Source organism: Mycteria americana, chromosome 2 (genome assembly GCF_035582795.1).
Source record: "Mycteria americana isolate JAX WOST 10 ecotype Jacksonville Zoo and Gardens chromosome 2, USCA_MyAme_1.0, whole genome shotgun sequence".
NCBI lineage: Eukaryota > Metazoa > Chordata > Aves > Ciconiiformes > Ciconiidae > Mycteria > Mycteria americana.
In genome coordinates, this window is record NC_134366.1 from 131,233,864 (window position 1) to 131,251,151 (window position 17,288).

General features: G+C 35.6%; 1 protein-coding gene across 5 annotated transcripts in view; it reads right to left on the minus strand.

Annotated features, from left to right (window-relative positions):
* The window catches only part of RB1CC1 (RB1 inducible coiled-coil 1), an 80,261-nt gene that overhangs the window by 18,937 nt on the left and 44,036 nt on the right, over positions 1-17,288 (minus strand). For all 5 annotated transcript variants that reach the window (XM_075494662.1, XM_075494659.1, XM_075494661.1 and 2 more), the window contains 4 exons: positions 16,363-16,424; positions 15,239-15,342; positions 12,801-12,927; positions 4,290-6,205 (listed from right to left, as the gene is read on the minus strand). In XM_075494662.1, the coding sequence (XP_075350777.1) occupies positions 4,290-6,205; positions 12,801-12,927; positions 15,239-15,342; positions 16,363-16,424 (2,209 nt within the window). The remainder of the gene's footprint in view (positions 1-4,289; positions 6,206-12,800; positions 12,928-15,238; positions 15,343-16,362; positions 16,425-17,288) is intronic.

A 17,288-nucleotide genomic window follows, 5' to 3' on the forward strand; every position in this document is an offset into this window, starting at 1 on the left:
ATCTCACCAAATTCTCACTCTTGGGCATTCTGTTTTATAGTGTACTACCCTGGCTCTAATTTTGAAATTTTGTTGAGGGGAAAGATTTTTGTTTTCATTTTTCAAACATAACAGAAGGTGTGGAAACTGCTAAAAAGAGGAACAATGACATATCAACTCCCTGAAGATTCTTAGTATGTCAAAATGCAAAGCCTCCAGAACTCTCACATAATTAAAGCAATTCAACAATAGCTCTGGCACTAAGGAATTCAGATATGAAACTCAAAACTCTGGGTTGCAGAATCTGGAGAACAGTAGTAATAATCATAAAGAAAGGAAAGCACCAATAGTCATCAAGGCAGGAAGGATAATGACCTTAAATGGCTCTTGAGACAGGCAATATTACAGAAGCCAAATATTTGCCATCACTGAACCGAAAGCATTAACTACCCTATCCTGTGTTTTGGTTTGAGTTACCAAGAACCACCACTGAAGAACATTGGAATAGACAAATCCCTTTGTCAGGTAACTTTTGTGAAAAAACTATTATTTTAAATTTCTATTATTCCTCGACACCAGAATCATATTTAATATAAAGAAAATCCCCCAAACCTAACTCTACATCTACATACACGTGTCAATGGTTTTCTCTAGTCAGAGCAGACTGGAGGTATGGTCCCCTGATGTTAGGTAGGCTGTGTTGAAAGCAAAACATCATGTGCTAATATACTAACAGTCACAAACACAACTCCTAACGCTAAAAATGCTCCAAGAATTCTTCTTGCTTCATAATGCAAAGCTTCTCTGTTAAGACTAAGGGCTACAGAACCTCAGAGACTCCAGAAAGATTCAGCACAGACAACATGAAAGAAAACTGAATTGCAAACGAGGCAGGGAACCTAAAATTCTGATCGCTGTATACTGGATGGGAGTTTGGGCATCCATGAAACGACCAGTTCCAGCTATTTCTACAGTCTTTGCTTTACCATATGATCCAGCACTTACTCACTTACCTCTGTTTCTGCCATCAGTTCTCCCTATCAAGTTAAGATAGCACAGGACAAGTTTGTCTGAGAAGTGTAAAGAAGAGGTATGCCTGCACCTTACTTTACAAGCAAAATTTCACTAATATTATTCCAAGTTATCTAAATGCCAAGTTAATACATCAGCCTAAACCCAAGCCTGTTAGCTGCCCTAAACCAAAGCAGGTGTCATCTGCCCCTCAGACAGGCTGCCTGGACTACTGACTGTTTGCAAATGGCAGCCAAGTAAAGGATATTGTTATTCTGCAAATTATGCTAACATACATTCCTAGTTTTTAAACCTCGTCACTATATCAGGTATTGGGTTTACACATTTAATCTGCAAAGGTCTCGACAACTATGGCAATAGTGACAATGCCTAACTTTTTTTAGTGTTTTCAAAATACCAAAAGCACATTTCTTCAGAGATTGGGGTTCCTTTGCAAGTAAACACTGTAATGCTCTACCCTAAGATAAAAAGGATGTATTTAGCAACACTACCACTGTTCTACCACATGGGCATATACTGAAGATACAAACTATTATGCAGTAGCTACACCCTCAAAAAGCCTGTAAGAAGTTGTAAATAAAAGAGCCCTGAAAGCCAACTCAAGTTCTCAGAGCGGAAAAACAACCTTTGACATTCCAGAAATCAGAAGTAAAATAAGCAGAGAACAAAGCAAGTCCTGATACACCCAGGCAAATGTTTTGATGCCACTGAGAAAGCATTTTTGTGCTGGATTAAATTTCAATTTATTTCTAAATTAAGCTTAGCTGCGAGAGTGAGCATGTGCTCCACAGAGAAGCTTCGCTACTGATGGCAGTCTGATAGAAGTGGCTGGACGATACCAAGGCTGGAAGACACCAAAGCTGTAATTCAGTTTTCAAAGCAGTCAGGATTCCTTTTCTATTTTTAACATTCTGTATAATGTTATAAATCTTTTAACTAACCAGCAAACTGCTGAACAATGAAAGTCATTAACTGAAAAACACAATTTCTGTAGTCTTGGTTAGTACATACTACATACAGTAGAAAGATTAAATAGAAGAGTTACAAATGCTTTGCAGTTTTATTATCTTTCCTAATCACGATGACTTGAATTCCAGGCACATGACAACCAAAACCCATTACTTTTCATATGTTGGTGATGCATGGGTCACAAACATTTCTTTGTCACTTCTAAATATTTTTGTTAGTTTTCATGTAAGTTCAAAAGCTAAATTCCTGACACAGTGCAACACTCAGGTCAAATTTAACAATTCATCTCCCTTTCCGCACCTTCCGGACGGCTAATGTAACATTGCTCTTGCAGGAAAGGACATTTACCTGACAAGCATATAGGCACGTGCCAAATAAAGGTTGGTTTCTACCATTACAAGTTAACTGCTAAACAACGACTGAGTGAGGATAACAAGTCAACTCTAATTACTGACATAGCTTGGGGTATTAGGAACTCAAAAACCAAACAGCTGGACAGTGACTTTGAAATATTAAGACAGATTCACATAACATATATGCCCTCTGGAGATAAAACACAGCATGTCTTTATTCCTAGAGAAAAAGCCTAACAGTAGATTAAAGGCATAAAGAGCAGCCTTAGGAGGCAATACATATTTTAACATCACACTGAAAATTAAATTACTTGACAGAATTCATAACAAACTACTAACACTTCTTTAGACTGAAGCAGATAGTAATGTATTTCAAAGAAATATTATCTGTTTTATCCAGTTGGTGCTGGATAACACACAGCTGTGCTCTGAAGTTGTTCAAATTTAAGTGTAGATGGTGGATTTTTAAGAAGTCTGATGACACAGCTACATCTTTTTCCCGTGAGTCAAGTTTTTAAAATTTTCTACAGTACGTTAATACATATAAAAGGAAAAGAACATAGGGTTTATGTTTTTCCTTCTCATTTCACCATATTTCATTAAGAGAAGATTTTGTTCAATTAAGAGCAGTTCTTAATTTCATTATATCCCAATCTTAATTCAAAAAACATATTATCTTGATGTATTTTTTCATACACTGACATACAAAACACAGACACTGATACAAACATCATTTAATGATGGATATGTTCACATATCAAAATCCTGAGGTAATGGGACTGAAGTGGATAATTCAAGTGAAGCAGATATTCAGATTTCCCTTGTACTATGTGAATTGTGCGCACGTGTTGGACTCTGCATAACTCCCCTCTTTTTTTTTTTTTAAACACTACATTGATATTTGAAAAAGTTAAATGCTAACTTAAGTCTATATTCATGTTCTGCAGTACTCTTCTTTTACACCCATTCTGTCCATTTTATTGGTCTTTTCCCATTTCACATACTTGGTGTATCATAATACCTAGAAAAAAATGCTCTATTTAGGTATTGTACAAACAAGATCTATCCACTGCATTCCTTCACACTACAAGAACAAAAGTGACCAATTCTAGCATTTCAAAATAGAGTATTGTTTCTAAGCAGTAGTCACATAGAAAAATTCTAGTATTTCCATTCCACATCATCATAATCTACTCTGCTGACAAGCGTTATGAACTAGTAAGTAGACAAGATATGAGAAGTCAGAAAGAGTAATTCTAGGTGTTTATGTCAAGGGAAAATATATTGTTCTTTTTAAAATGGAAAAACACTGCAGAAATTAACAATGAAAAAACAATGATGTTAGGATGTTCTTTAAAATGATATTGCCCACATGTGTTTCCTTAAAGCTCAAACTGAAGACCCTGAAATACATAACCATGGCAGCTAAAGTTAATGGAAGTCCAGGTGGCCATCAGACAGTTCTCAGTCAATCACATCTATTCCCACACACTTTTTCATGCCACCATCAGCACCAACAAGAGTGTATAGTTAGCCAATAAAAGAAAGTTATCAGCCTAAAAGCTAGCCACTGCAACACTCCCACAGTGCTAATACCAGAGCACAGGATGGGAAAGGAGAGAGAGGCTGAGACCATCAAAATTGGAATTTCAAGCAACATGCTATTGTGGAAACACTCCTTCAATGTAGCATTACAAGACTGAAATAGAAAACCTTCACTGATGTCTGGAAATAATATTGTGTAAGATATTTTACAATCTTTGAGATTAACTACAGACACAGGAATATTACAACCTATAAAATGGAATTAACTTGAAACTTGAATATAGAAACCAACTCAGATAAACACTGTTACAAATACATATAAATTTTACTTACTGTATAGTGCATCATGAATATACCATATTAATTACTTTAAAATACTAAGAAAACACAGCAACTTAATTCTTACAGTACCTCCGATTTACTTGCATCTCAAGTTGTTGTATTTTTTCCAAAAGCCCTTTTTCAGCAGCTTCCCTCTGTAATTGAAACTCTTTACAAGCAGTTTGTACTGCATCCTCTTTTTCACAATTGAGCTTCTGAATGAGCAACTGCCTGTCTTGTTCTTGGTTAGATACTAACAGTTCTTTCTCTTCCTTAAGCTTACGGATAATAGCTTCATATTTTTCCTGCTGCTCACAGAGAGACAGTTTTTCTGTTTTTTCCTTTTCTAGGGCATTCGCTTCCAACTCTAACTTACTTTGTAGTTCCGTTATTTGCTCTGAAAGTCTTTTTTCTGCCTCAGAAGTTTTTTGATGAAGAAGTGTTACTTTATTTAGTTCAGTTCTGAGCAAATTTGATTCTTCTTCATATCTGTCTACTAGCTCAGAAATGCACTGGTCTTTCTCAATTGTCATCAGAGTCCTTAGTTCCGATAAGCCCACTTGATATTCATCACTGTTAATTTGTATTTTATTGTTTAATTTGTCTATCTCCTTCTTTAAGCTTTCAGTTTCCTTAGCAATCTGAGATTTTAACATGTCTTGTTGCTGGTTTCTGCTTTCTTCTAAAAGAAGCTTCATTTCATCAGTTTCTGCCTCTTTCAGGGCAAGTTCAACTTCTAATTTGCACCTCAAATCAGACAGATCTGAAACCTTGAGTTGTAACTCTTCTACTTGTTGTTGTTTCTCTTGCACAACTACTGCATGAGATTCCTGCATTTGTTCAAGTCTATACTGGTTCTCTTTTTTTAATTTATCTAAACAGTCCTTGTGCTCAGCTAGCACCTTCTCAAATTCCTGTAAATGCCTGGCTTGTAGGTTGTTTTCCAGTTCTTTTAAATGGCTTTGCTCTAAACTCTCGAGTTCTGCCCTCAGGAGTTGTAGTTTTTCATTGTTTTCGACATGAAGTTTTTTCAAGTCTTCAAGTACTATTTCACGTGACTGTCTCAGCTCCTTAATTTCACAATTCTGTGTCTCCATTTGGCATTCCAATTCAAGTAATTTCTGGTCTTTTTCATTCTGAAGGCAAACCACAGCTTCTTTCTCATTTTTCACCATTGCAAATTCATCATTCTTATTTTGAAGAACTTCCTCAAGGCCTAATAAATCACCTTTTAACTTTTTGATCTTCTTTTGATTTTCTTCACCATCCTCCAATAATTTATTCATTTTAGTTTCATATTCACTTTTCAAAGACTGTAATTCTTTTTGATGTTTATCTTTTAGTGTTTTTTCAAGTGAAAGTTTTACTTTCTCAATAGTATTTACTATTTCTAATGAAGTGCATTTTAAAGAATTAGAAAAGTCACACTGTTCTCTTTGTACAAGTGTTCTAAAGTGGCAAAGATCTTCTTTTATACCTCTTAAATGTACCTTTGAGTCTTGGGCAATAACCCTGCACTTCTCCACGCAAACACTGAGAGATGCATTTTCTACTGAAACGTCCTTTACATGAGAATTTGTATCTTGCATACGTCTACTGTCTATTGCATTGATAACTGAAGAGTAAAGAGATTCCACCATCATTTCTGGACTTTGTGGATCACTTATTACATTAGGAGATACTGGATTTTCTTCTATTACAAATTCATTTACTGCTGACATAAAGTCAGATTCTGGACTTTCTGCTAATGAATCCAAATCTAACGATCCTTGCTTAAGAGCTTGCTCCAAGTTCGGATGGGCAATAGTTTCAAAATCAAATGTATGTGCATCAATACTGTCTGGAGACAATTCTTCTAATGGAGCTGGGGGACACACAGGAGGACACAGGGGACCCTGAAGACTGAGCGATGGAGGAGTTCTTGAAGAGGTAGCAATTGCAGTTCCTGTTGTACTTTCCATCCTTGGTGTAGTAACAGATTGTGGCGATGCTTGACTGTTGGAGGCCTACAAGTTATAAAATATGAAACAAACACTTAACAAAGTGATAGGCAAAAATATTAATATTTTAAATTGATTAAAAATTACCAGGCAAAACCAAGAACTTCAAAAGTCAGCCCTATTATCCGTAACAGTCCAAAATACGTATGACTAAAATTTAAGTAAAAATTGCAGAAATTCAGAGAGATTTTCCAGTAAGTTTCAAAAGATAACCATTTGTAAATACATAAATATTAAATGTTCATCTATCCAAAAGTCCTACATAGATCACATATAATTGTATTTGAAAGGGCTTAAACATAAGTTTGGATGACACAGAAAACTGAAGTAACCAGTCAGAAATAGATTTTGTTTTCTAACAGCCTATTGATTTCCGTTCTCCTAATAATTTTGTTACTAAAATGTTTGTATTTTATTGTTGCTAATATTGCTGTAAAAAAATCAGTGTAATCCAGTCAGTATTAATATACTAAATTAAGAAGGTTTACAAAAAGCTTTACTACAACAAAACTGTTGTCTACTAACATATCGAAAACACGCATGAGAATTGTTCAGCTTGTGAGAGTGTAAAAGTAAGAGTGTGCCCTTCATTATACTGTCTAATTAAAAGCAACATTCTGATTTTTCAGAATGCAAGACATCAGAGTCTGAGTGGATTTTTTTCTTCCCCTCCATGATACTCCCATCACTCCCGATTTTTGTCATTTTGCCATTTGACCCTGGATACCACCAAACCTGATTCTGTAGCACCAGATCCTTCAATCTCTGGCTGAAAAGCTAATGGTTAGAATAACCACCCATAATCATCCATCAGTAACAGCAGCTTGTAAACCAATGCAAAGATTAAGTAAAGCTTCTCCACCTTCACGGAACTGTTCCCAAGTAATTCTGATCAATTCCAGTGCTCTTGATTCTTAAAAGACTAAAAACTTACCTTCAAATCAATTTTCCAATTAATTGTAATTAGATAACATGTTTAAATCTCATTATCATCAGTTCTTGTTCATTACTATATTAATTATAAAGCAAGATCTCAAGTTCCAGTGCATACTCTGCTGTAAAGTGTAAATTCACACACAGCATTTGAAAACCAACCTTTGCTATTTCAAAGATATCATGCTTTTCTATACTGCCATGGAATATATACATTAAGTGAATTCAGCTGAATTTTGATTTATCATAGCTATAATAGTTGTAACTGCAGGCCAAGTTACAGGCACTTATTTATATGCATCTGAAATTCAGTAAAGCACCATTCTGAAATGCTTTAAAAAAAATAATCAACCTCAGCAAGGCCTTAAGAGACTGTGCAAACAGCCTGTGTTCTGAGATTGTCAAGCTTTTCAAATGTGACTAAAACTCAATTTAGCTTACAGTATAATGTATCTACAAGATTACACTTCAGTTATAGATTTTCTTATCTTTGATATTTATTTAATAGATTTAACATAATAAATTTACCACTTGCAAGCTTTGTTTGACAGAATAAGTGAAGTGTGTCCTCTTCCTTTATTATCTTCACATGTACCAGAACCAGGAACAAATGGTCAACCTGTAGTATCTTATACTATTAACTATTAAATACAACAGGGAATATAAAAGCCTTAATGCCAACAATATCATCATCTGCAGATTCTTAGAACAAAAATAAAACCCTTAAGCTTCAGCAAGTGCAAAACACATCCCAATGGAAGCCAAAAAAGCAACATACAGCCTCAGTATCCACCAATGATGCATTCCTGAACAAGTTTGTAATAGGATGGATAGCGAAGCAATTTTTCCTAAGAAAATTACAGTGAAATACACACACTTAAAATACATAAGGAGAGTATCTGTGACACGTAGGACGAAGAGGCATGAGTGGGATCATCCGAATCACACACTGGAAGAGATGTTGAGTTTTTTGAATGAATCAGTGTCCTGAAAGATCTCAGGTGCACTGTCTGTAACACCATATCCCAACCATTACCTTGCTTGTCTATCCTTCATCCTTGAAGGATTTGTTTGATCTTATTCATCTGAAGAATGTGACCATCTTGAAAAGAAACTATTCATAAAGACTCATGGGAATATTTGCAGTAAAAGATTCCCATAAGATATTCAGTCTCAAAGCGCTGGAGATGTTTCAGAATAGTGCTGTTCTCCAAAAAGCCAACACTGTCTCTAGCTGATTTTCCTGATAATCCTGCTCGTGCCTCTTTTCCAAACCATCCACGCTGTCTCCATGCATTTAAATCATGTGTCTGGTGTTCTTTAGTAGTTAGTTTTTAATTAAAGAAACTTTTGCTATCCATTGAACTCAGCTACTTGACTGGCGACAGTTAGTGGAGCTGGGCAATAAACGGTCAGCAACAGAACTCAAAAAAAACAGATAGAAGTGACAGGTATCAGACTGCTGATGTATAAATAGCCGATTTTTGTTTTCTCAATCTTTTACAAATGGCTGCTACCCAAAAAGGGACCCTATTCTTCTCTGTACCATGTAAATGTTCTCTTAATGGAGATGTAGCGTGACTGAATTCTAAACTGAGATTTAGGAAGAATCTATTTCCAGCTCTGACACTCATCTCTATAGCAGAGCTGCATTTACACCTCACCTCCATTAGCTTTTGCATCTATATGAAAGTAAATCATACGATGATTTTGAAATCCAGTGATGAAAACCCACTGTAAAAAACTTATGCTAATTATATACAAAATATTGTCTTTAGTTAACAAAAACGAACACAGGACATGAGACAAAAAAGTTAAAGAGAAATGCTGCTTTTGTTAAAGGTACTACTAGTCCAGGTTTAAGCATTTCCCTTGGGTTTAATTTCAGCTTGCTGTTTATCTAAGAAAACTTAGAAAAAGAAATATTGAAGGATACTGTATATGCTGGTACAGGCTGGGATTCAAAGCATATGCTTTAAGTGACAAACATTTAACATTGATAAACTAGACCTTTAACAGTAATAAAAGCTAGCAACACAGATGTCAGTAAGCACATACTAAAAAAGCACTTCAAAGACTTTGAATGTTAGAAGGCCCTACAGAAAGCCACACACAAAGGAAAGATGTCTACTTTTGGCACCTCTGCAGAATCATCCTAGAAGGTAAAGACTAAGGATATAGCATGAAGAACAAAAAAAAAAAAAAAAAGAAAACAACCTGTCACTGTGTGGAATAATACTCTACTGAGCTTGGTATCCTCATGACCTGGGGCTCTAACAAATGCCATGCCTCTACAGTGGCTGCTGTGAGTTGGGTCTCTAGTTAGGTACCAGATTACTGCCTAGTGAAGAGTTAAACCTCACATTTTGAGTAGCTGAAACTATATGGAAGACTTTTACTGTTGCCTATTTCCCTGAGAAGCTGGTGCCTGCCATCTAGTCTATTTACAATCTACAGGCAGCAATGTATGCATGTCATACACTGTAATTCCTGTGATGACAAAGGACAAGGAGTCAAGAGCAAACAAGAAAAAATGGAAAGCAGAGACAAAGAAGCAGAGTTATTTTTTAAATTCTCAGGTGTTGCTGGATTACATGCTTGGTGGTTCTAGTTACGTTACTACGATAAACATAGTCAGGGAATGGGGTAATTCTTGGAAAGATTACGAACACTGTGTGAATTTCGAACTCAACTAGAACAAATGGTAGATTCATAATCTCATTTGAAAAGCCAGCTTCTCTTACAAGAAAAACTTTTAATACCAAAGGATTGCATGTGTTAATCACCTACTAACCATGGAGAAAACACCTTAATCATCTTACCTGACTCCTATGGGGACCTTAACTTTCTCCTGGACATCTTTAACCCAATCACTCATCTGCTTAAACTTTGTCTGTATTATGGAAGTGAGAGGGCACAGCAATAACTTTGGTGTGAGACCATTAAATTACAAAGAATAAGCAGAAAGCCTTAAAAAGGAAGACATATTTCAAAGTAGTAGCAAATTAAGCAAAAATCAACAATGTTCTTCAGCTACTCTGATGTAGTACTAAAAAAAGAAATCTCATATCAGATAGAGAAGCATATCATAATTTAAAGTTTATAGAACGTTAAGCTGAAATAATAAGAGTTACAGGGACATCTAAAAAGAAATGTTACTAACATCCCCAGTAAGGTAGTGGATCTCCTCTCTGACTTGCTCTTTGCTCATTTGTCTGCAGCCACAGCTTTTTTCTCCTGCCTAAAGCAACTATCAAAAGACCAGCTGCTGTGGCTGATGCAGTAGGATGAACTCCCACCTGACCCAGACAGCTAAACTGCTGCACTGCCAACAAGCCAGGGAAACTACCCCAGTCCAACTTAAAGAACCAAGCTTCTGCTGCCACTTGTATGGAAAGGGAGTTTGGGGTCAAATGCGTTTCCTTGGGAGAGGACAAGAGCAACATTCTGCTATATGGGCAACACAACACCTGCACGGTCATCACCAACTGCACCGAAGTGGGATGGTATCTCACAGTTCACCAACAGAACGTGTAGGTGCATTAAGCTGTAGGCATCTTCAGGACTATTATTAAATGTTTATTCATCCCTCTAATTATGTACTGCAAACTCCCAGCAATACTAAGGATAAGAACAGAACATTTTCAAATTATTTCAGTAATTCTATGCAAAAAACCACACACACAGGCAAAAGTAGTATAATTAAAAAAACCCCAAACAAACAAAAAACACTTCTAGACCATCTGTGGAACAAAGCAACACAGAGAAAGACCTAGTATCTTTCATCAAGTAATAACAAGAGCACTGTTGTTGAGAAGGAAAAAATCTCTGACAGATCTATTTGCTCCAACTCCAAAAAAAAGAGTTCAAATGAATCATTGAAATTACACACAGAGATGGGCATTTTCAAGATGACATCACGAATGGCCCAGCTCTGACTGTGCAATGCAATTTACTCTAAGGAAAGAGACAATTATCCAAATCCGTCTAAGCACTTGACATTACTGAGTCAGCCAAGAATTCAAACTGGTCAAAGCACAGTGAAAGAGAAGAGTGGAAAGAACAGATTCTCCTGATTTGACAAACATCTTTTTTATGCAGCCAGACACCGATAAAAATTTCTCAGATAAGCAAGTCTAAACCAAAAAGGGCAAACCATCAAGATTTGAACAAGGCACCTTTCCTGTTTATTTTTCCACTGTTATTATGTATATTTTGGATTAAAAGTTACTCCTTTGATTTTTTTCACAGTCTTCTGACAATGCAAGCCTTAGTGAAAAATGAATTCATTAGAACACCTGCCACTATCCTGGTTTCTTACAAGATAAATTTCAGGATGCTCCAAGTTGGGGGTGGACTTCTATATGTCAAGGCATGGTCCGTTGGAAGAGCATGTTTAAAAAAGTCCCAGATTTCACAAAATTTACACCACTCCTAGCCATTCCATTGGCTAATACAGTGATCAGGCCCTAACACTTTTGTTCTTCATGGCTGTTCACAAAAAACCAAATCTTCATAAAGTCAGAAAAGAACTAATTTATGACAAATGACACACCTTTTCGATATTACAGAACAAAGAGCAGCCCAGATGTCATATTTTCCATAAATGACAGACTTCCAGTAAATCTCTTGTTCAGGTTCCAGAGGAGTAAGACGATAGAGGACTTCATGTCAACTGGTTTAAGCAGGAATTTGCTAATTCAACATTGAACATGTCCATAACCTCGGCAGTTACAGAAGATGCTTCTAAGTCAGCATCAAAATGCATACAAACACTTACACTGTAGATGATAACACAGAGTCCCACAAAAAACGACACTTTTTTTTCTACAGCAAAACCACTAAAGAAACCCAATTTGAAGCAGTCAACTTCAAATATAATTTTAAGCATCACTAAATTCAGCCAGGTTTTCACTGGGACAGGCTACAGTCAGGAGCTAAAAGGACCCCGTTTGGTGTATTATGAAAGTTAGAAGCTGAACACATAGAAACAATCAAAAGTGACTGGCAGAAACAGAGTTTCTAGGTGAAAGAATCTGCTTGACAGGCAGAGTGAAACTAGGAAGACTTCTTTTTGCCATCTGTTCCTTCTATACTCAAAGAAAAAAACTGCACATATTTCTTCCCCAAAAAGCAGGACTGCAACAAAGGAGTAGATGATACATCAATATTCAGGCTAATGGGAACAACCAATCAAGACCCTAAATTCTCCTTAACTGTTTGTGCCAAAAGGACTTCAAACAGCAATGCAAACATCTAGAGAAGTAACAAACAACTTCATTAAATACAAACTAAAGCAACAAAGGCAAAATGCACACATTCTGGACACAGAAGCTTGAGAAAATGGCTGAAAGCAGAAATATTAACAGAATAATTCTACAATTTCTGTGGAATATAAGCATCTGTTAAATGTTAAAAGATATTTGATATCTTTTGACTCTTCTCTAGATAGACTCACTTTACTCGTTTAAGAGCTCAAAATTATCAGAATATTTACTAGTATATGATTCAAAAGGAAATTATTATTATGCAGTTATCAGACCAACTAATCTTTACAACTGGAAAAACAAAGGTTCTTTCTGAAGAGGTTGATAAAACAATACTATGAAAATATTCTACTGTTTTGAATAGAATATTCTCTTTTCTTGGTAAAGAAAAACAAAAATACCTTTTGTTCATTCAGCAGGTCTGTAATGGTTTGTGACATTTCATCCAAACTCTGTGCTGCTTTTACCAGGTTATGTAGAGCACGTACATGCTGGTGAAGAGGTTCAAAGTCACAAAGTATGGGAACCCTTAAAAACAGTATAGGATTAAAGTTTTTTTTCCACATTGTTAATCGAATATTCAAATATATCAAATTATTATGTGCATATTCCAACAAGACTACACTTTCCTCTATATAAGGTTTGTACTTTCTTCATTTCACCTATTCTACATGGAAAATCCACTAAAACCACCTGCTATTTGTGTTTTAAATTAAGAACTTGAGAGCTTTTAAGAGTAGACAGCGATAAAAACAATGATGGGGAAGTACTAGTCAGAGTCTTTCCTTCCGAGGAAAACATTTACCACTAGTACCCAGAATTACATTAACAGTAACAGAAGAGAATTGATAGTGATTAGATCTGTAATCGAAGTACTTATGTTTGCAAATGACTCTATTCTTCTCTCCAGTCCAGCTCTCCCTTTGAAGTAGCTAATAATTCTCTACTGTTTTATTTTAATGTTAGGTAACCTAAATTAAAAGACTGATTAATGTGTCATGATTGCATTGTAAGTGTCGCAAGATAAGTTTTCGATTTCAAGTTTTCTAAACCTCTGGAAAAGCAACATTTATTTAATTTTTCTTGGGAATCCGTATATCTAGAATTTTTAATTTGTTCAGGAATAGCTCCACTGAAACCACAAAGCAGGAGCTCATTTAGACTAACAATACAATAAAAGCAGATTACACTTCAATGTATTTTGCATTCTCTATTCAATATACAGGGCAAGTGACACCTAGTGTATTTTTTTTTAGAATTAAGATTTCAATAATTGCTCAAACATATAAGTTGAGAAGATTGAAACATTGTAAGTAAACAGAAGCATCATTTTAATTATGCAGCTCAGGGGTTCAGCGCTGATAGAAAAGGACGCTGTGCTGGGTCTCAGTTTACCTATTGCTTGCTTTTTAGATGTTAAATGAAAATTCCAAAGAAGTTTCTTCTGAAGCTCAGTTTCTACCAAGGTGTGCGACAGTTTTGCCCACTCAATTTCCAAGTCCACCGCTATCATCAATATTACCACCAAACGTAACCCTTAGCCCAGAAACCAGGAGGAACATGACATAATCCCACCTCTACTGCCATCAAGTGGAAATCTGTGTCACTACAATTCTGACCAACTAAAAGTTTGGTTAGTGATTGTTTTTCTGCCAATAGCAGAAAGGCAAAATTCTTCCTGAATTCAGTTTGAACTTCCCAGGAAGGTTGTAAAATCCTCAGAAACCTGAAAATCAGACAAATACCAGCAATATGATACTACAGTTTGCATTTTTTTTCCTGCAGAATCACTAAGGAGCAAGCCTAAGAGCGTAACGAGAGAACCAGCTGTATCATGATCTAGGACAAATCCACTGTCAAGCAGACTAAACTCACTATACTTACTGTTAATTCCAGCAGCAATACCAGAAGGATGGCCAGGAATTCTGAATCAAAAAGAATGCCAGTACAAAATAGAAGTGAAAACAGCAGTGAATTCAGCTCCTGCACTGTGCACCAATAGCAGGTATCAGGCTGATACTGTTGGTGAACCTGACAGATGACAGCGGAGCATCCTCCTTTTGGATTTACCTTATCATCCTTTGTGGGACTGTGGCCTTGGGGCTGAAAAATGGAATCTCAGCAAATCTCTAACTGCAGATCCCTTCTAGCAGAGGATGATGGATACACGCAGCATCTGATTGTGGTCATACTGACAGATCTCTCCCTAGATAGAACCTTACATAGAACTTGCTACTGCCTATTTCTTGCCCATTATCTTGGCTGGCATTTCTCTGTCCAGCTGCTACAGATTTAAGGTATATGAGTTTGAAAGCTCACTCTAACAGTCACCTTTTCCAGAAAGAGGCACTTACAGAATACACCTTTTAGTAAAATAAGTCTGTCAGAGAAAAAGCAATAATTGAATACAGGAGATCGCTATGATCTCATGCTGGGCTAAAGAAATTTATTTTATTTCCTCCAGAATACATTAACAATGGGCAAATGAAAGAAAAAAAAATCCAATCCTGATCTGACAAAACATACATGAAGTTATGAGTTTATTTCAGTTTAAAACTGACAACAAGAGTTTTTTGGATTTTAGCTATGACACAGCTCAGAGGAACATCCAACATCCTTTACACCTCAGTACAGAATACATGTGTTCAAATCATCTGAGCTTGAGTACATGAAGCATATAATATGTATTTGCATTAAGTCATTGAAGAGCATTGGCTAAGAATGATATTAGTTAAAGAAATATCCTTGTCTGTTCCTTAAGAAAAATGAATTGTGAGTAAGAGCAGGACAGAAAGGGAAGCTATTTCCATAGCACAAACAGTTTAAAACAGTGATTTACCTGAGTAATGGCTGTACTTCTGAAGGACAAAATGACTGCAAAAACTGCAAGTCACTTAATGAGATATCTGGAAGCTCACTGTCAAATCTGCGAGGTTTTCGTGTCTGTATCGAGAAGAAGTTAATTTACACACTGTTAAGGTAAATAATATCAAGATGACTAAGGAAGGATTAAAAAAAGAGCTTAACTAATAACACAGAAAAGTTGCAGTTAAACTGATCTCTCTCTCAAAAGATTTCATACTTTTTTTAAAGGAACCATGTCTGGCCCCACTCCCACCCCGCTAAAAAGAAAAAAAAAAAAAAGGCATTTACAGCCATTAATTCTATCCATAGTGCCTTGGGCAGCAGTACTTCCTCCCTGTTACCAAGCTTCATAAATATTAAGGACACGTTTAAAAAGTTAAGGGATAAGAGATGGCACTGAAGCTTTACTTATTGTGCTACTAAACATACAGTCACATATTAATTCAGTTCAGTTTTTAACACACTGAAACGAGTAGCATTCTTATTTTTCCAAGAATCCTTTCAAAAAAAGCTGCAAAGGAGAAGCTGAAAAGGTTAAGTGAGGCAAAGTGAGATGGCAACATTAGAATCAGGGACAGTTATCTTACTTGAATTAACCAAGCTGTATGAAATCAAAGTTAACAGGCAATGCTTGATTACAGCTTGACTTTTTCACCACTTCATGTTATCAGCCAACAAAGAGATGACAATGCTTTTCCACTCATTCAGTGATTATAGAAAAAAATAAAAACCTTTTATTTCCTCTTACTATCTGATTAATTTTATGGCTCTATTATTCAGAAGAGTGGATTAGATGATCAAATCATCCCTACTGGCTTATTTTTTCTGATCATTAATGGTAATTTTTTGTTCAATACCACAGACTCCTTTTTAAAAAGGAATATCGAGTTGACATTTCCTCTCCCACCACACTGCAAGTTATGAACCAATGTTAACATAGGTCACTTGAAATAACAAAAAACACTAGATCCCAGCTTTTTCGTCTGTTAGAGCAATGTGACAGGCATGTAACTTGAATGAATTAGGCTTAGGTTTTTAATTTATGGAAGTACTGTTTATAAAAATGAAATTAAAACCAAGACTATATTAAGTACATACACAAAAGGATGGAGGCCAGGAGTCAAGTCCTCTAAACAAACGATTCCTTAGAAAAGACTTCCCTGGGCAAAGAAAAAAAATGGTTATTTAAAAGAAAGAAATGCAACGTACAAACAATGCCTCAAAAGAAAACAATTAAGCTACTGCAGTTTAACAGCTGAACTAAATTTGAAAGTATTACTAACTATGCCAACATAAAAATTACAAGTCACCACACAATTTGATGCAAAACCCACCATAAAAGTATAACTTCTCACTTCATTGCAGCTTCTTTTTGCTTAATGTTCACGCCTATAAAAAGCTCAACTCCTTTTCCAAATTTTCATTGTAATCTTGCTAATCTGTTCCAAAATTTTGATAACCTTTTGCTCAATTTTCTTATTTTAGTAGTTCATTCAGAACATAAATTGCATACTTTGCAGAAAAAAAGAAAAAATAATCAGATTTCTTTTACCAGCAACTTCTTTTTTAATTTATTTTTTTTAACCTCTGGCCAAGCTCTTTAGATGTGGGTCTTCGTTCTTGTTTTTTTCTGAAGTAGTACAGAAGAAGTCGTAACAATACTCAAATATTCAGTAATGGTTTCAAAAGTGTTATTTAAAAGAACAGTAAAGCTCACAGAGCATATTCAAACAGAAATTGCATTCAAATGTAATAATCAGGAATCTTATATTTTACAAGCATTAAACTAATTAGAACTTCCACAGTATTTTGGATAATCTATATGAAACAGTTCATTAACTTGGTTAATAGAAAAATTAATAGAAAAATATTTTGTTCATAATAGGACCATCTGGCACACTGTATGCATTTCCAATTTAAGTAAAAAAAATATACAGGTATTTAAACTACAACATAACAAAAGTATTTTAACTACAAAGACAAAAGCCATACTTAACCACAATTCTGATTTCACAGAAGAGAAA